This window comes from Epinephelus lanceolatus, chromosome 24, assembly GCF_041903045.1.
Source record: "Epinephelus lanceolatus isolate andai-2023 chromosome 24, ASM4190304v1, whole genome shotgun sequence".
NCBI classification, from domain to species: domain Eukaryota; kingdom Metazoa; phylum Chordata; class Actinopteri; order Perciformes; family Serranidae; genus Epinephelus; species Epinephelus lanceolatus.
In genome coordinates, this window is record NC_135757.1 from 16,492,031 (window position 1) to 16,511,752 (window position 19,722).

The following is a 19,722-nucleotide window of genomic DNA, read 5'->3' on the forward strand; positions in this document are numbered from 1 at the left end:
TCCAAATGAGCACATTTGTATATAACTATAACTGTATGCAACTATAAAGTTTAATTTACAGCTAACATATTGAATAACACACATGATGTTATTTTCTGCATAATATTTTCTGTGTGTTCTTAATTTTGCACTTGACTCTGTTTTTTTCTGTCTGGACACATTATGTAGTTGTAATTGTGGTAACGTGCTGACTGTATGTGGGTCAGATGGTTTTTGTTGTTGTCTTCTGTCTGTTTCTGCACTTGATGTGTGATGTATGTCCAAGGTGTTTCTAATGATCTAATGTTGTAGATTTAATAATTGTTCTCTGACTGTTTATGTTAATTTATTTTTGTTTTGTTTATTAAACAGATGTGTTAATGTCACGAGTGGTTTCACTTCTGTTCACTTCATGTTGCTGTTGCCCCTGATTCTTATTCATGACAGTGAGGTGTTTGTCTAGTGATGTATGTCTCTGGATAGTGAGAGGACCCTTTAACTTCCCTGTCTGGAAGTCCTGGGACACAGAAACAAAGGTCATTAACCAAAACGTCCATGTTCTGGAAATATAACTGAAAATATATGAGAGTGTTTAGAAAGATTTTATCCTCTTCTCACTGCACCAACGTGCCATAAAGGACTTTGAATCAATAACTTGACTTAAAGAATAAAGTGTGGAAGCTTTATATTCAGCTGATTCTGCATGGTGCTACTCTTGTGTTGTGATTAGTAGGTTCTTTTTCTTTAAAATTAAAAATGGAAACACAGAACTGTTAGTTACTGTAACATTAATCATTTGGGTATACAGTATGTGGCTTTGGCTGGCACTTAAAAATAAAGTGTCTTTTTAAGGTCCATCCAGAGTGGACCCGTGACCCACAAGTTGGGAACCACTGCTGCAGTGATTCATGCTGTTCAGGCTTGTTTGTGCGCATGTGCACAGACGTAATGTCAGCTGACCGGCGTGGACACGTCCCTATGCTACATAAATAGTTTCACTTTAGACTTTCAGCGGTAGACCCAGACCAGCAGCAGAAATGGTGCACCGAGCAGTCATCCTCCTCCTTTGTTTGTTGGGATTCCTTCAGAAAGGTGAGAAAGAGATAACACAGTCATTTCATAGCCTGTCGGCTCTGTTCTTACTATTGCAGGTGTGTAATGTGTTTTAGGCGGGTAATGTTATAGGTGGTATAGTACCACCTATTGGGTGTTTCGTGGCACTGCACCTTACGAAATGTCATGTCGTCTCCCAGCATGCCTTGCAGTCTCGGCTTTGTTATTAGGTTCGTTCGAGATGAGCCAGTCCTGCGCAGATTCGATCACCGGCGATCGGTGCACAATGCATGCCGGTTAGTTTTGTGTCCGACTTCATCCCGACTTGCTCTGACGTATTACAAAAGTGGACAGCGATAAAACCGCGAGAGCGAGGCGGCCGCAGTTTTTAGAGCCAGGCGCTGCAGTTGCTCTCCACCGACTGCACCACCTGGCTCTCACCTGATCTAACACCTGATTGGTTCAGATGTCGACTCAACAAGATGACGTTTTAGATAAACTACTCATTTTTGTTGAATTCTAGAGATTAAGATTGTATTTGTCTGACCTGAAGGTTTATTCTGTGAACAGAAAACATGTTGTGTGACTGATGGTGAAAACAAACTGATAAATGGGTCTGATCACTTTTTTAATGAACTGACATCATTCCAGACAGGATGTAAGTGTGTCTGTGACTTCCTGAAGGCTGCTGGAAACTGTCGGGAAACTGTCCGACTTCACTGCGGCTTTTTGTCACCGCCCCCCGCTGCGGCCGCCTGCTCTCGTCTACTTTCCAGGCGAGGCGCAGTTAATCTCGAACGAGCCTATCGAGCCGACGCAGTAAAGTTTGATTTTTTATTTTTTTTTATAATCTTTAATTTTTATTTGAAATTTCAAGGCATACAAGGGATACATACATACATCCATACATACATACATACAGGAATTTGGACATTCTCATTTTATGTAAGTAAAATTTGCCGATTAGTAGCATAAGATTAATTACAAAGGACAAAGATTTATCATTACATACAAATTTTGTAATAATATCATTCAGACCGACTGTGATGATATGTCTATTTTTCAAAATCCCTCCAAAACACAGATGACACAGGGCAAATACAGAATAAATATGCAATTGTCTCTGACTCAATCACACAAAAAGTGCATTTATCATCCAAGTCAGTGAACCTGGAAATTGTGTTGTTACAAGAATAAATGTTGTGTAGTATTTTAAAATGAAGTTCTCTTATTTTATTTGAAATACAGAATTGAAAGGGGCACAACCATGTTTTACGGCAATTAATATCGACTAATTGTGAATTACAGAAGAACTTTCCTCTGGGGGAGATCTTATTATAGCTATGAAGTGCATTCCTAACATGCTTATTGGTAAATTTTCTATCAAGTATATCAGTCCCTCTAATCATGAAAGAAGGTGTCTGAACCTCAATCTTTTGATAAGTTAAGTGACACTTCATTAACCCGAGTATACTCTGAGGAATGGCCTTTACAACAGAAGCAAATTCTTTGAATTTGACTGGAAAGGATTTTGTTTTTAAGAAATTTTCATATCTATAAAGATTGCCATTACCTTCAAATAGATCCGCAACAAAAATTATACCCCTTTCAATCCAGCTTTCCTTATATAAAGTCTTGTTTTTGACAGTAATATTGCCATTGTTCCAAATTATTTCCTTATGAGGAGAGAAGTTATGCACATAACACAATTTCCATGCCAATAAGGCCTGCTGATAAAACTTTGAAAATTTAACTGGTAATTTAGCGACAGTAAAATTGCAACTTAGTAAAAATTTTAAGCCACCTACCATTTTAAATAAACTGTGTGGAATAAAATAGCACAGTGACGTCGGTTGCTCCAAACATTTCTTAAGCCATTTGATTTTAAAAGTGGAATTTAAATGAAAAAAATTCAGAAGTTCCAACCCACCTTCTGCTCTCTCTAAACTAAGGATGTCTTTTTTTAGATGGTGGTGTTTGTTTTTCCAAACAAAATATACAAACAAACTATTGATATCTTTACAGGGTGAAGTGGTGTCTAACTGTCATTACAGCCCGTCCCAACGGTTCATGCCAGGCTCGAATCAAACCCCGTCTCATTTGATGTTGCTCAGTCCAAAATGTCATCGCATTATTTTTTTCTCAATAGACGCAGGTGTCAAAGCCGTGTTGACAGGAAAGAGGCAGAGGAGAAAACCGCAAAATCACCTGGGGCAGTGTAGGCGGGGCATCAAGGCCACTGTGGCCTTAGGGCAGATATTTTTTTCAAGGGCACAGGGCCAAATGAGGAGGGCACGAGAGCTAGGGCCCTCTTGATGTGTTTATAGTAACGTTAGTGCCGCTACAGAACCCATTCAAAGGGCATTTTGACCCAAAAACGAAAATACGCTCAATCTTAAAAATGGGTTTTCAGTCATAGTTATGGTTTTAAACTCGGGTACATTCACAAAAACACCCTAGGTTGCATTTTGGCAAGAGTTTTGCTCTTCATGTTAGCTAGTAATGTTAGTTAGCATTTGCAAAAATTTAGCTTACTTGTCCAGAAGGAAAGCGGCGACCTCTGCGTGGCTTTTGAGCCCCTTTTCTTCCTTCAGCTGGCACCAACGCTCAAAAGCTTGACCGATGTTCACTCTGGTCCTGCTTTGTTGTTGGTCTGCTCGAATTTGAGACATATAACGCCGAGACGATGCCATTTCTCCACAGAGCTATCACGATCTGGCGACCCCTGAGCTCCGCCTCACGTGACATCAACGTACTAATGCTATTGGCTCAGGGATCATTTCATGTCGACGTAGCCAACGTAACCAGATGTAAATATTTATATATTTTGGACCCGTCAAAATTTATAAAACAATTATTTCTATACTATAATATTTTTTTTCAGTAAAATAATACTTTTATTCTACACCCCTCTAAACGTTCTGTGGATGTATTATTTTTTTTAAAATTATTCGTTTTGATGAAAAAGTTGTAGCTATCACCTTTAAAGATGGCTTTCGCCTTTTGATTTTAGGGGGAAAGTTTAATTGCTGTCTTTGGGTGAGATTTTTTGTAATATGAATCCCTAAATATTTAACACATTGCTTGACAGGAATATTAAACATAAATTGTTCATCAGTCTAATAGAGACATAATATTTCAGATTTGTTGATGTTAAGTTTAAGGCCTGAAGCATCTGAAAATTCCTGAGTAGTCTGTAGCGCAGCTTGTATTTGTGATTTATTCTTAAGAAATAAAACCGTGTCATCTGCTAGCTGGGAAATCTTTACCTCTCTTTCAAAGATTGTTAAACCATGAATATTGGAATTCTGTGAGATGTTCAAAAATAAAAATTTAGCAACAATTAGAAATAGAAAACAAGAAATAGGACAGCCTTGATGTACACCTCTTGATACAGAAAACCTTTTAGACATTGTGGGATACAAGATAACTGAGCTGGTTATGAGCTTTATAGAACATGGCAATAACATTCATGAAATTGCTTCCAAAACCTAGGGTATGTAAGGTCTGTATAATAAAAGAATGTTCTATCGAATCAAATGCCTTGCAGAAGTCAAGGAAAAGCATCAATGCATTAGAGTTTATAAAATCAGAATAGTCAAATTAGATCTAACAGTAATCTAATATTAGAACTTATATGAAAAGCCATTTTGATTTTCACTTATCTCATCTAAGTTTTTTTTAGTCACTTAGCGTAAACTTTTATAATCTATATTTAGAAGTGAGATGGGTCTCCAATTCTCAATTATTAAGTGGTCTTCACCAGGTTTTGGAATCAAGGTTAACAAACCTTGTTTCATTGTGGTTGTCATTTCCTGCCTTTTTATACAATCCTTAAACATAAGTAGGAGATGATCCTTAATCAAATCCCAAAAACAAAGATAGAACTCTACTGTCAGACCATCACTTCCAGGTGATTTCTTTAAGCTCATTGAGCGTACAGCTTCAGTTATTTCAGAGCAAGAGAGCTCAGTATTGCAAGCATCTCTAAAGTTTTCAGAAATCAGAGGTGTAAACTCTTCAATGCGGTTTATAAATGTTTCACATTTAGTCTAATTAAAATTAGATGTATATAGATTGTTGTAAAATGAGGTAATATGATTGGAGATGATGTTGGGGTCTGAACTTATGATACCATTTATGTTAAGAGATGTAATATTATTCCTTTTCCTGTTTCTTTTCTTTCCCTTTAAAACTAAAATGATCCACCGTCCTTCATTTGAAGTTATGGATTCCAAAACGTCCCCTTCAAATCTGTTAAACAATAATGCAACACCGGCAGAATGATTTGAGCCATGAGAAAAAAATATTGTATCACCCCATTGTGATTTCCAAAACCTTTCATCTTCTTTACATGAGTGAGTTTTTTGCAAAAATATTATGTCTGTACTGCAATTTCTGGGAAATAAAAATACCGCTTTCCTTTTAGTATTATCACGTAGACCTCTTACATTCAAAGAACACAAATTCAGTGCCTTAAAACTTCAACATGACATTTTTAACAAAAATTAGCTTATGTCTGCAGAACAAATAACTCTGCAAAATATTAAGAAGTAGTACTTACAAACTTTTAACCTCAACCATAAGTACCATGGTTTTGGTTTTACATTTTAAACCGTTTACCTTAATTAACACCCTGTATCACTGCTAGCCGTTGTTGGTTTTTGTAGACGTCACTGGCGAGTCATTTTTTTCCCTTCAATATATGCATCGGGGCCACGAAAGCCGGCTCGTTTCCCCTGTTTTCTGGCTTCTTCGACCAGAGGCCATAGCCGGTTTCTCTGCACCCTGTCGGTGTGTGTCAAATCTTCCTTGAGCTGTACAGTAGCTTCTTCTCTTTCAGGATGCTGTTGTCACGAGCAATTTTCCAGATCTTGCTTCTGTAGGACCTCATGTTGAACTGGATGATGATGGGTCAGTTTGAGTTGTCACGGGGAACTCCAATCCTGTGCACCGTGTCGATGAGAAAGCCCATCTTCTCCTTGTCGTCGGGTGCAAGCACAGCAAAAAGCTTCATTATTTCAGCTCTAACGTTCTCCCCGGGTGTTTCTTTCATCCCATACAGCCTCAGGTTCCAGCGTCTGCTGTAGCGCTCGGCGTCGTCACATCTCTGCTGTAGTTTAGTGATTTGTCCCAACATGTCTTTTATTTCCTTCTCGTTGTGTTGAACCTGCATTTCCACTGCTTTTAGCTGCAGTGCTTTAGCTTGCATGTCTCTGTAATGGCATCCGTGTTGCTGGATAATTTCTCCTCCAGAGTTGCAAACCGGGTTGTTAGCTCCAGCACAGCTTTCAGGATGTCATCATTTGAAGCGCTTTTAGTTGATTCATCTTTCGCTCGTTGTTTTTTTGGGGTCTGGGCCTTTAGTGAGTGTAATGGGTAACGGTGTGAACAAAGCATCATAGCGCTCGATGTCGTTGTGTAGCAGTGAAGCTTTTTTCCTTAATATCTTTCACTCTTTTCGTCGTGGTGTAGTGGCTACGCGCTGCACAACACAGGATCTGAAGTAGCGTTAGCTTGGTTAGCTAGCAGCTAAAATAGCTTTCTTTTGCCTGCGAGCGTCGATTTTAGATATTATTTTACTCACAAAGTCAGTCTATAGCATGCAGCTTAAGGCGTTCTCGGCTCGTAGTGGTGATAATTTTCGGTTTAGTTGCCTTTGGTGTTGTGGTACAGTTTATAGTTTTGGAGCTCCCCACAAACACTCCTCACTAATCTGTGCTGTGATCTGAGCGACTCTTAAAGTTTGATATCAACGAAACTATATGTGCAGTTTCATCATTGTTACACCACGAACCCAAACATGGTGTCAGAAGTGGACGCAATCTGGTGTCTACAGCTACATGAAGTCGCCAAGTGAGTTTTGCACGTTTTTGACTGATAATGCCTGATACACCGGAGCAGCACCAGGAAATAGCCATGGCCGCGAACATACCCCCGCCAACTCCGATGAGGCTCAGCGGCAACGTGAATGTGAATTGGGAAATCTTCCGAGCAGAATATGAGGATATGCTTTAGCAATGGGGCTAGTGAACCAGCCCAAGGAGGTCCAGGCGGCGACATTGAGGAATGTTATGGGAGCAGAGTGTCGACATGTCTACAAACACAACTTGACTCTGAGTGACGCGGAGCGGGCGGACGTGACCGTCTTCCTGAACTCACTGGAACAGTACTTTAAACCTGCAAAAAATGTGATATACAAGCGCTACATATTCGGCTGCTGTAAACAGGAGGAAGGTGAGGCAATAGACTGTTTTGTGACTCGACTCAGAGAGAAAGCTGCTACCTGTGAATACGGTGCCTTAAGAGATGAATTAATCAGAGACAAAATAGTTATCGGCATTGCTAATGAGAGCACACGTAGACGGCTGCTGAGGAAAAGGGACTTGATGCTAGCCAGCGCTATTGAAGCATGTTGAGCAGCTGAGCTGAGTGATTGGCAGTTGAGATCTATGGAGCAGGAGAGATCTCACTTGGACAATGTCAACACCATAGGAAAACAAACATTCAAAAGACAAGCTAGCACTGCAGAGAAAATGAGTGCTCATCCCAGATCACAGGTTGAGAGTCCCTCCACATGTAAGTACTGTGGCACATCACATGGGTGGGGAAAGGAACACTGCGCAGCATATGGCAAGAATTGTAATGTTTGTGGCACAGCCGATCATTTTGCAAGAGTTTGCAACAAAACCAAGAGAAAAGATGGAAAACTCCACACAGTCGAGGGACTGAACATTGACAAAGAAAACGCAGTGATGGAAACAAATGATGTGTATGCTCAAAAAAAGAACACACAAGTACATAATTTATGTACTTGATATTCGTCTCTTCGATTGCCAGTCAAACAAAGAGTACATTTCCGGGGGACATTTTCACGATCATACCTGCGCTCAGAGATAGGTAACTTATGATTTCCACACCGAAACTTAGACAAACAAACTCTTTCGGCAGGTCTTAACATAATCAGATAAGGTTCAAAAGTGAAATCAGTTTTAAACAATTTATAACTATCACATAAAGGGTTACTTTGCAATTTCTCATGCCATCTCTGTAGTTCCATATCAGATAATCTACGTTCAATCATTAATTTTAAATATTTAGGGTTCATCCGTCTAGCGTCATGCCATAAGTACGATAAACCACAATCATCAAGAATATTTTTAACTTTGGAAATCCATTTACACTGAAAAATATTGTCATCATACAAAGTCTTGAAAACAATAAACACAGTCAAAGAGATTTTTGCTGTATTATGACTAATTAAATGTACCCAAAAGTTAATCATTCTCATGTTTACCTTTAAATCTAAACTATTTCGACCAAACTCTCCATAAATAATACAATTTGCTGTGCGTTTATTAACATTAAGTAAACGTTTCAAGAAAGATCTGTGAAGCATTTCAATTTGGTCAAGTTTATGAAATCCCCAGACTTCACTTCCATATAAAAGAATAGGCACTATAAGCTGGTCAAATAACTCACATTGTATATCAACAGGTAACTGTAATCTAGTAACTCTGTTTTCCAAGGAGAATAAAGCTCTTTTAGCTAGTTTAACTTGCTTAGCTATTGCTTTATCAAATCGTCTATTAAAATTAAATAATGTTCCAAGATAGTCATACTCAAAAGTAACTTCTAATTTATCTGAACCAAACTTAAATTCTGGGAGTATCCGTAATTTTCCCGTAGAGAAAATAACAACCTTTGTTTTGTCTGTGTTGACAGTTAAATACCAGTTTTTACAATAAGAAGCAACTGCATTTAATGCGGCCTGTAATTCTGAAGGAGTCTCTGCCAGTACAATCGTATCATCCGCGTAAAGCAGGACATATAATTTCAGATATATCCCTATTTCACCATTCATCACATTGCGGCATTCAGTTGAAAAAAGTTGAAGTCCGTTGTACCATTGACTCACATATTTTTCAGTCATTTAAATATATAGTGCAAACAATAGTGGTGATAAATTATCCCCCTGATGCACTCCTACATTTCATACAAATTGTTCAGATAAATCATAACCAGCTCTAACACAAGATTTGGCATTCTCATAAATATTATGTATCACATTTAATACTCTTACGTTTATACCAAGTGCAACTAATTTAAACCATAGTGATGACCTATCTACCAAATCAAACGCTTTTTTATAATCAACAAAAGCACAATACAGTCTTTTTTTCTTATACAAGTACCATTCAACCAGTGAGTGAAGAACAAAAATATGGTCAAGGGTTGAAAAACCTTTCCTAAACCCTGCCTGCTCCTCTCCAAGAATTCTTTCAGACTCTATATAAGCAGTTAGTCTGTAATTTATTACAGCCGTAAAAAGCTTACCAATACAACTAAGTAAAGTAATACCTCTGTAATTTTTAGGATCGTCTACTGGTCCCTTGTTTTTGTATAATGGTTTTATCACTCCTAAACACCAGTCAGTGGGGACTATACCTGTTATCAGTACCAAATTAAAGAATTTTACTAAAATGTTCAGCATTTCCAAAGGGGAGTTCTTTATATACAGTACAGGCCAAAAGTTTGGACACACCTTCTCATTCAATGCGTTTTCTTTATTTTCATGACTATTTACATTGTAGATTCTCACTGAAGGCATCAAAACTATGAATGAACACATGTGGAGTTATGTACTTAACAAAAAAAGGTGAAATAACTGAAAACATGTTTTATATTCTAGTTTCTTCAAAATAGCCACCCTTTGCTCTGATTACTGCTTTGCACACTCTTGGCATTCTCTCGATGAGCTTCAAGAGGTAGTCACCTGAAATGGTTTCCACTTCACAGGTGTGCCTTATCAGGGTTAATTAGTGGAATTTCTTGCTTTATCAATGGGGTTGGGACCATCAGTTGTGTTGTGCAGAAGTCAGGTTAATACACAGCCGACAGCCCTATTGGACAACTGTTAAAATTCATATTATGGCAAGAACCAATCAGCTAACTAAAGAAAAACGAGTGGCCATCATTACTTTAAGAAATGAAGGTCAGTCAGTCCGGAAAATTGCAAAAACTTTAAATGTGTCCCCAAGTGGAGTCGTCACCATCAATTGCTACAACGAAACTGGCACACATGAGGACCGACCCAGGAAAGGAAGACCAAGAGTCACCTCTGCTTCTGAGGATAAGTTCATCCGAGTCACCAGCCTCAGAAATCGCAAGTTAACAGCAGCTCATATCAGAGACCAGATGAATGCCACACAGAGTTCTAGCAGCAGACCCATCTCTAGAACAACTGTTAAGAGGAGACTGCGCCAATCAGGCCTTCATGGTCAAATAGCTGCTAGGAAACCACTGCTAAGGAGAGGCAACAAGCAGAAGAGATTTGTTTGGACCAAGAAACACAAGGAATGGACATTAGACCAGTGGAAATCTGTGCTTTGGTCTGATGAGTCCAAATTTGAGATCTTTGGTTCCAACCGCCGTGTCTTTGTGAGACGCAGAAAAGGTGAACGGATGGATTCCACATGCCTGGTTCCCACTGTGAAGCATGGAGGAGGAGGTGTGATGGTGTGGGGGTGTTTTGCTGGTGACACTGTTGGGGATTTATTCAAAATTGAAGGCACGCTGAACCAGCATGGCTACCACAGCATCCTGCAGCGACATGCCATCCCATCTGGTTTGCGTTTAGTTGGACAATCATTTATTTTTCAACAGGACAATGACCCCAAACACACCTCCAGGCTGTGTAAGGGCTATTTGACCAAGAAGGAGAGTGATTGAGTGCTGCAGCAGATGACCTGGCCTCCACAGTCACCGGACCTGAACCCAATCGAGATGGTTTGGGGTGAGCTGGACCGCAGAGTGAAGGCAAAGGGGCCAACAAGTGCTAAACACCTCTGGGAACTCCTTCAAGACTGTTGGAAAACCATTTCAGGTGACTACCTCTTGAAGCTCATCGAGAGAATGCCAAGAGTGTGCAAAGCAGTAATCAGAGCAAAGGGTGGCTATTTTGAAGAAACTAGAATATAAAACATGTTTTCAGTTATTTCACCTTTTTTTGTTAAGTACATAACTCCACGTGTTCATTCATAGTTTTGATGCCTTCAGTGAGAATCTACAATGTAAATAGTCATGAAAATAAAGAAAACGCATTGAATGAGAAGGTGTGTCCAAACTTTTGGCCTGTACTGTATTCATTTATAACTTCATCGATACCATTTGCTTTTTTATTTTTTAATTTTTTTTTACCATTCGCTGTATTTCTTCCAAAGTAAACAAATCATTTATGTATTCATTTGTAGGAGAGGTGACTTGTCTGGGGTCAAATTGCTGGTCTTCTGGTGTACAATTATCACGCGATTTTTGGCTGAGTTTCTTAAAATATTCAGCAAAGGTTTCTATAGATACATTTCCTAATCTTCCAGATGGTTTACCTACATTTAGAATAGACCAATATTCATTACTATTAGATTTCTTAAGTGTACGAAGTTTCCTATGTAAAGAATCATAGAACTGCCTTGAACATTTCCTTATGATGGACTTATACTTTTTAGCGATACATTTTATTTCAGCTTTACATTGAGCAGAGCGGTTAAATTTAAATATATTCATGGATTTAAAATATTTTCTATGGGCCTCAACACATTCAGCATTAAACCAGGGTTTTCTCTTCTGTAGTTTTTTTGACGTTTTACCAAATTTGTACAAATCCTGACCATATGCCTTACATAAACCCAAACTTTTAGCAGGATCTACCATAATGTCACATATACCTTTAGTAATGTTATTTATTTCAACCAGATTTGTATTGGAAATATTAATCGCATCAATCATTGAATCATACATTTTTATAAATTCTAAATTAAAGGATTCTTGGTATGTGGCTTTTAGCTCAGATTTCCATCGGTGTTTAAACATTAAATGGGCCATGTGTCTATTCTCTTTTTCGGGATCATAATAAACAGTATCTGTAAGAGTTGACACTTCTGAGTACCGAAGTTATTAGCTCTTATAGTTAAACTAATAGGGCAGTGGACATCTGACAAACATTTGTCCAAGGGATCAACACAAAAATAGATAATCTGTGCTAACAAACAAGCTGACACTATGGCATAGTCAATAACGCTGTTACCATTATAGTTAAAACAGGTGTAACGCCCTATGCCTTTATCAGACCCAAATCTTCCATTTACAATCTTCAACTCTGAACTTTGACATAAGTCAATTAGGCTGTGACCGTTATTATTAGTCATTAAATCTTCACTGACCCTCTGTAGATCCATCAAAGAAAAATCATTTATGTCACTGTTTAAAAGCATTTCACCATCAAAAGACAGCCCATTTCTAATATTCGTTCCTACGTCACCTACATTTAAAGAGTCACTCAGAGTACCAGTTCTTGAATTGAAATCACCCAACATCACTATTGGTAAGCTGTATTTACTGTTCATAAATGAAATATCTTGGGAAACATTTCCAAAATAGTCCTTGTTGAAAAAAATAGATCCTTCATGTGGCACATAAACTGTTCCCAAGATGAATTCAAACCCAAAAGCTGCTTTGGCCACTTTAGTCCACAGGATGGCGTCAGAAGTAGTGTCTTTTATCTCCTGAACATAATTTGCAAACTCATTTTTAACTAATAGACATACCCCATGTATACCACCATGTTTATAACTTGATTTCTTCTTTTCTAGCACAAAAGGAGTAAATCCATCACAGTCTGATTTACAGATATTATCTGTTTTGGTCTCTGTTAAACAAATAAAGTCATAGTCTTTAATGTATTCTGTAAGAATCCCAAGTTGAAATTTAGCACGTAATCCACACACATTTAGTCCAAGGAATTTGATATCTGTCTCCTGTTTAGTCTTAAATCGACCGGAAGAGTTTTTACAAGTTACATCCTTGATACAAGTTGCATGTAGTGAGGGGTCAACGCTGGCCTAGGGGAAGTCTACATAAATCCCGACACTTTGGGCTTTTTCTGCAGACCATCCCAGTTTGGACATTAGCTCATCACCGGAGTAGATGGTTTTCTTCACCTCTTGATCGTTGTCCTTGATGATGCAACAGATGTTACCGTCCATTATCCAGGCTCTTTTAATCTCTGGATCCATCCTCACTTGTCTCAGAATCTTTCCTCTCAAGGTGTAAGGTCTTTCTCAATAAAGACTCTGTTTTTCCCATCAATACTCCTTAGACGTTTTTTGTTTGTCATAATTTGAAGTTTGGTTTCATACCTGACAAACTTGACAAAAATATTTCTGCTACGGTGTTGATCTTCAGCCTCGTGCACTCTTCCACGTTTCCCTGGCAGACGGTAGCTTATGCATTGGAGCAGTGAGGACAAAAGGTAAAAAATGTTTTGTCAATCTTTGGCTAAATGGAAAATTACAGAGATGCCAGCTTGATTCGGGAGCTACGTGCAACATCATGAGTCTCAGAGACAAGAAGAGACTGGCTCCGAGAGAAAAGCTAAAACACAGCAGCACCGCACTTAAGCTGTATTCAGACCACGGGCTGCCATCACTAGGGGTCTTTACGGATTGTGTGGTGCGGGGTCGCAAATACAAATTGAAGTTTGAGGTTGTGAACACACGGCAGTTGCCACTGCTGTCAGGCTCCATGTCAGAGGAGATGGGGCTCATACACTTTACCATCCCAGAGGAGCTCAGAGTGGAGGAGATCAGCACAGTGAATAACAGCCTCACCAAGCCTCTCTCCAGAAATGCAGTCATCACAGCATATCATGATGTCTTCATGAGTCTGGTGGAGGCACTCCCTGGAGAGGTTCACTCTGAGCTGGATCCAGCAGTTCAGCCGGTACAGTGTGCACCACGCAATGTCCCTGTAGCCATGAAGGACGCTGTGAAGGCTCAGCTGGACAGATATGAAGCGGAGGGCCATATCACGTCTGTCAGTGAGCCCACGGACTGGATCAGCAATATGGTCATCGTCAAAAGACCAGAAAAGCTGCGCATATGTTTACAGCTGCACACCTCAACCGTGCACTCAAGCGATCTCATTACATCATGCCCATGCTGGAGGATGTGCTTTACAAGCTGCCCAAAGCCAAAGTTTTCACACTGGTTGATGCAAGAGATGCTTTTCTGCAGTGTAAGCTGGATGAAGTCAGTAGCCTCACGACCACCTTTTGGACACCCTGGGGCCGAAAGAGATGGTTGAAACTTCCATTTGGTGTGTCAGTGGCTCCAGAGGTCAACCAGAGGAAGCAGCATGAGCTGTTGGCAGGGCTTGAAGGAGTGGAGCCTATAGCGGACGACATCCTCGTTGTAGGCTGTGGTGACAGTGAGGAAGAGGCAGGCAGAGACCATGATGCTAAGCTGATAGCTCTTCTAGACTGCTGTCGACAAGTCAAGTTGCGGCTCATTGTCAAGAAGCTTCAGTTTAAAGTATCTGAAGTGCGTTTCCATGGCCATATATTGTCAGCTGTGGGACTCAAGGCCGACCCAGAAAAAGTCAGGGCCATTTTGGACATGCCAGCCCCATCTGAAGTCAAGAGTGTGCAGAGACTCATCGGATTCGTCACTTACCTGGCCAAGTTCCTTCCATAGCTTTCGGAAGTATGTGAGCCTCTGAGGAGACTCACCAAAAAGGACACAGTGTGGCACTGGCTACCAAAGCATGATGCAGCTGTCAGGGAGATAAAACAGCTTGTGACGATGACACCTGTGCTACGATACTATGATGTTGCAAAACCCGTCACAGTGCAGAGTGACTCCAGCCAGCATGACTTGGGCTGCTGTCTGATGCAGGAGGGACAGCCTATTGCGTTTGCTTCAAGGGCACTCACACCCACTGAACAAAACTATGCGCAGATAGAGAAGGAGTGCCTCAGCATAGCGTTTGCCTGCCAGCGTTTCCATCCCCTCATAGCCCCTCGTAGCAATCTTCAGTAAGCCCCTTCTTAATGCTCCCAAGCGCTTGCAGAGCATGCTACTGGCTCTCCAGAACTACAACCTGCGAGTTATCTACAAGCCAGGACCGGAAATGTTCGTGAGTGACACACTGAACAGGGCTGTTGCGCCCAATGCACACCCCAGCTCTATGCATGTGGAGCACACAGTCTGTAGTATGGTGGATGAGCAGCGGGCAATTGAGCACATAAATATGGCTGACTATCTCAACATCACTGACAAAAGATTGTTGCAGATACAGCAACACACAGACAGTGACACACAGCTGCAAGCCGTGAAGGCTATCATCCTGAATGGCTGGCCAGTCAACGAAAATGGTCGAAAAAGGACGAAACTGAGCAGGCAGTAAGAGAGTACTGGCCTATCAAAGAGGAGTTAAGTGTTCAAAATGGGGTGTTGTTTAGAGGACAGAGAGTTGTGATCCCCAAGTCACTAAGAGCTGAAATGCTCGCCAGAGTACACTGCAGTCACATCGGAGGCAACGCCTGCTACAGACAGGCACGGGAGACCATATACTGGCCTGGAATGCAGAGGGAAATTAAGGACTTTGTCAGTAAGTGCACAACATGCAGCGAGTACGCTGTAGAACATGAGAAAGAGACAATGCTGAGTCATGAACTGCCCACACGTCCCTGGCAAATTGTGAGCCTAGATCTGTTTTAACACAGTGGGAAAGACTTTCTGATGTTGGTGGATCATTACTCAGATTACTGTGAGATTGATGGTCTGCCAGACCTCAGTGCAGAGACTACAATAAAACGGTGCAAGGCTCATTTTGCTCAATACAGGCAACCTGACAGGGTCATCACTGACAACGGGCCCCAGTTTGCCTGTAGTCACTTCTGCTAGTTTTCTGTGGAATGGGAGTTTGAACATGTCACCTCCTCACCAAGGCATCCCAAGGCCAATGGAAAGGCAGAGGCAGCTGTTAAAATTGCAAAGAATCTATGCAAGAAAGCACTTCGGGAAGGCAAGGATGCCTGGAAAGCAATATTACAGTGGCGAAACACCCCTACAGAGGAAATAGACAGCAGTCCTGCCCAGCGTCTGATGGCACGGCGTCTGAAGTCAGCTCTGCCTGTGGCTCCTGCACTTCTTGAGCCACGGGTCATTACAGATGTAGTTGACAAATTGCACCACAGGAAACAGGTGTCTAAACTCATCTATGACAGGACTGCGAAGGACTTACCTGAACTTGCAGTGGGTGAAACAGTTCGAATGAAAACACTGCCTGGGAACAGGACAGGCAACTGGCAGCGGGGAGTGTGTCTGCGCAAAGTAGCTCCACGGTCCTACCTGGTGGAGGTCGAGGGCTCTCTTTATCATCGCAACCGTGTCGACCTACGTATGGCAGAGCCGATACCATCACAAAACCCTATGACAGGTTCAGAGGAGCCTGCAGCTGAAGGCAATGGGTTTCGGGCACCAGGTGAAATGACTGAGGGTGAGAGGGCATGAATGTTTTCTCCCCAGCCTGCTCCCAGCGGGCTTCCCAGCAGTCCACATGCCCCTGGCTCTCTATGGACCTCAGAAACAGTGGGGGAGATAAGTGGAGCTGTGTTATTGTCTTGCAGATAGAGGTTATGTTACAGTGGCAATGTATAACTATCTGTCTGGTTAAGCTCTTAAGTGTTATAAAAGAGTTTTGGGTTACTTATAGAAAAGGGAGATGTTATAGGTGGTATTATAGTACCACCTGTTGGATGTTTAGGGGCACTGCATCTTACGAAATGTCATGTAGTCTCCCAGCATGCCTTGCAGTCTCGCCTTTGTTATTGTGCTGTGATCTGAGTGATGCAGTAAAGTTTGATATCAACGAAGCTATATGTGTGCAGTTTCATCATTGTTACACCATGAACCCAAACAGGTTATTGTGAAAATGCTTTTACACTGTTCAATGACAATATTCCACTTTTACATAGAAGTTTGCAAAGCAACAGATACTTAACAAATGAGACTTCATCACTGAGTTAAACCTGACTATTGTAGCCTATTATATCACAACAACATCAACAACAACAACAGGCGCAAGCGGGAATGCAGGTGTAGTTTACCTATCAGGTAAAAGGTTATGCTCCGCCCCTTTATCCTAAATCCTGTATTCTTTAGATTTTGGACTATTTGAAGTGAAGAAATATGATGTGTTATATTATTTTTTGTGCCACTGATTTGCTGTGGACAGTTGTGTTCAGCAGCTCCTCTCAGACTTATGGTCAGGTGAAGGCAGGCAGTCACTCAGGATACTTAGACATGAAATCACACGTTTATCTTTCTACTGTACCATATGTTTCACACTTGACCTACAGAGGAACACGCTGCCTCACCTCTGACACTGTCCTCCATGCAGGTCTAGCAGCTGTGATAGAGACTCAGCAGACTGTGATGGCAGCAGTGGGAGAAGAGGCTCTTTTAAACTGTCAGCTGATGCAACCTAAAGATGTTCTTCAAGTCACATGGCAGAAAATTTTACCTGAGGGGGTGAAGAATATCGCTACTTACACCGAATACTTTGGTGAGAAAGTGAATCCTGACTTTAGAGATAAAGTGGAGTTTAAATATGCTGGACTGCAGAACAGCTCCATAGTTATCAAGAGGGTGATGGAGGAAGATGAAGGATGCTATCACTGTTTGTTTAACACCTACCCTGACGGAGCTCTCACTGGTTCAACCTGCCTCCAACTCTATGGTAACAACCTTACAGTGTTCTTAAAGACATCTCCATCATCCTTAAAGTGTGTCCTGTAAAAACTTGATGTGATATCATGTTACCTTGCTTCCTGAGGTCACACTGTCGTCTACTGATGGTGAGAAACACTTAAGAAGATACTGACTGATAGACTGATAAATACTTTATGGTTCTGATGTTTGAGTTTCTTTTTCCAGGTGTTGATGAGGAATCTGGGTCTGTTAACAGTGATCTCAGTAAGTGAACCTTTATGTGGTCTCATGTCAGTCTCACCATTTGATCTGTAGTTGCTTTATGAATGTTGAGTGTTACTAATTTTCCTCTCTTCTCACAGATGTCACTTTGATCACTGTGTTGGTCGTGGTGTCCTGTGTTTGTGTTGCTGCTACAGTCATCATCATCATCCTGCTTATAAGGAAACATCAGAACAGGTGATTTTAAACTGACCTTGTTGTAACACCAGTGTCTCACAGTTAATAAAATAATGATTCATTGAGATCTATTTCGACAAAACCCACAAATAAATTTCAGCAGTTCAGCACTGACTTTTTTTAAATCCTTCAATGTGTCACACAGAGACTCTGAGGAGAACAGGACACCACGAAGAACAACCAAAGACACTCAGTAAGACACTTTATTCATTTTTCACTTGAGCTTTCATCTGTACCTCCCTAACTTATGTATTAACATATTTATTAAGTCAACTGCAATGCACTGTACTCTTCATGGACCTTTGTGTATTCATAGTCAGCTTGTTTATCATCACTGTTGTTCAGAGTGATTTGGAAACTGACTTATATGTTGTTTTTATCTGAAGGCCCAAAACACCTTTACTGATTCAAGAGAACGAGGTGCGGCAACAGATGTCTCCTGGGAAAAATAAAGAAAACGGCTCCCCAAAAGAATGATCTCTGATAGCAGGGTGTCAGCGACAGCTGTTTTTACCATAGCCACAAGACTGTTAAAGCAAAACAGAGGAACTAGAAGAAAGCAGCTCCCTGGAGCTTCAACAGTCACATGTAGAGCTCTGAAGCAGGTAACTTCACTCTAACTCAGAGTCACAGTGAACTGCAACACAGTGCAACAGTAAAGCTTTGATTCAAACTAATCTAACAGGCAGATGACAGAATACAAGCTAATGTGTTTTGATGAGAAAAAGGAAATGTCCTGTGAGGTTATAGTGCCATCTAGTGTGCTTTGTGAGGAGGAAGACGTTCACATGAGCCCAAGTGCATGCACATAGCACATTTGTATATAACTATAACTGTATGCAGCTATAAAGTTTAATTTACAGCTAACATATTAAATAATACACATGATGTTATTTTCTGCATAATATTTTCTGTGTGTTCTTAATTTTGCACTTGACTCTGTTTTTTTCTGTCTGGACACATTATGTAGTTGTAATTGCGGTAAAGTGCTGACTGTATGTGGGTCAGATGTTTTTTTGTTGTTGTCGTCTTCTGTCTGTTTATATGTTTCTGCACTTGATGTGCTGTGCAGTATGTCCAAGGTGTTTCTAATGATCTAATGTTGTAGATTTAATCATTCTCTGTTTATGTTAATTTATTTTTGTTTTGTTTATAAAACAGATGTGTTAATGTCATGAGTGGTTTCACTTCTGTTCACTTCATGTTGCTGTTGCCCCTGATTCTTATTCATGACAGTGAGGTGTTTGTCCAGTGATGTATGTCTCTGGATAGTGAGAGGACCCTTTAACTTCCCTGTCTGGAAGTCCTGGGACACAGAAACAAAGGTCATTAACCAAGACGTCCATGTTCTGGAAATATAACTGAAAATATATGAGAGTGTTTAGAAAGATTTTATCCTCTTCTCACTGCACCAACGTGCCATAAAGGACTTTGAATCAATAACTTGACTTAAAGAATAAAGTGTGGAAGCTTTATATTCAGCTGATTCTGCATGGTGCTACTCTTGTGTTGTGATTAGTAGGTTCTTTTTCTTTAAAATTATAAATACTGTAACATTAATCATTTGGGTATACAGTATGTGGCTTTGGCTGTCTCTGTTAGGTAGCTGTCTGGCTGTCACTCATTCCAGAGCAGGAAACAGCACTTCAAAATAAAAGCTTTGTGTTGGAAATTCACTGCA

At 40.5% G+C, this 19,722-nt stretch overlaps 1 protein-coding gene across 5 annotated transcripts; it reads left to right on the top strand.

Moving 5' to 3' along the window:
* The first annotated feature begins 905 nt into the window (after positions 1-905).
* LOC117250360 (OX-2 membrane glycoprotein-like) lies at positions 906-19,522 on the top strand. 5 transcript variants are annotated; one of them, XM_078165625.1, is made up of 6 exons: positions 906-1,071; positions 17,272-17,610; positions 17,808-17,846; positions 17,945-18,041; positions 18,187-18,234; positions 18,428-19,522. In XM_078165625.1, the coding sequence occupies exons 1-6, from the start codon at positions 1,017-1,019 to the stop codon at positions 18,516-18,518; spliced, it is 669 nt and encodes a 222-aa protein (XP_078021751.1). In that variant the 5' UTR covers positions 906-1,016; the 3' UTR covers positions 18,519-19,522. The 5 variants fall into 5 exon arrangements, with proteins under 5 accessions (XP_078021751.1, XP_078021753.1, XP_078021754.1 ...); XM_078165627.1 differs by lacking the exon at positions 906-1,071 and adding an exon at positions 5,679-5,826; XM_078165628.1 differs by lacking the exon at positions 906-1,071 and adding an exon at positions 5,859-7,611 and having other exon boundaries at positions 17,272-17,436.
* Positions 19,523-19,722: the final 200 nt, after the last annotated feature.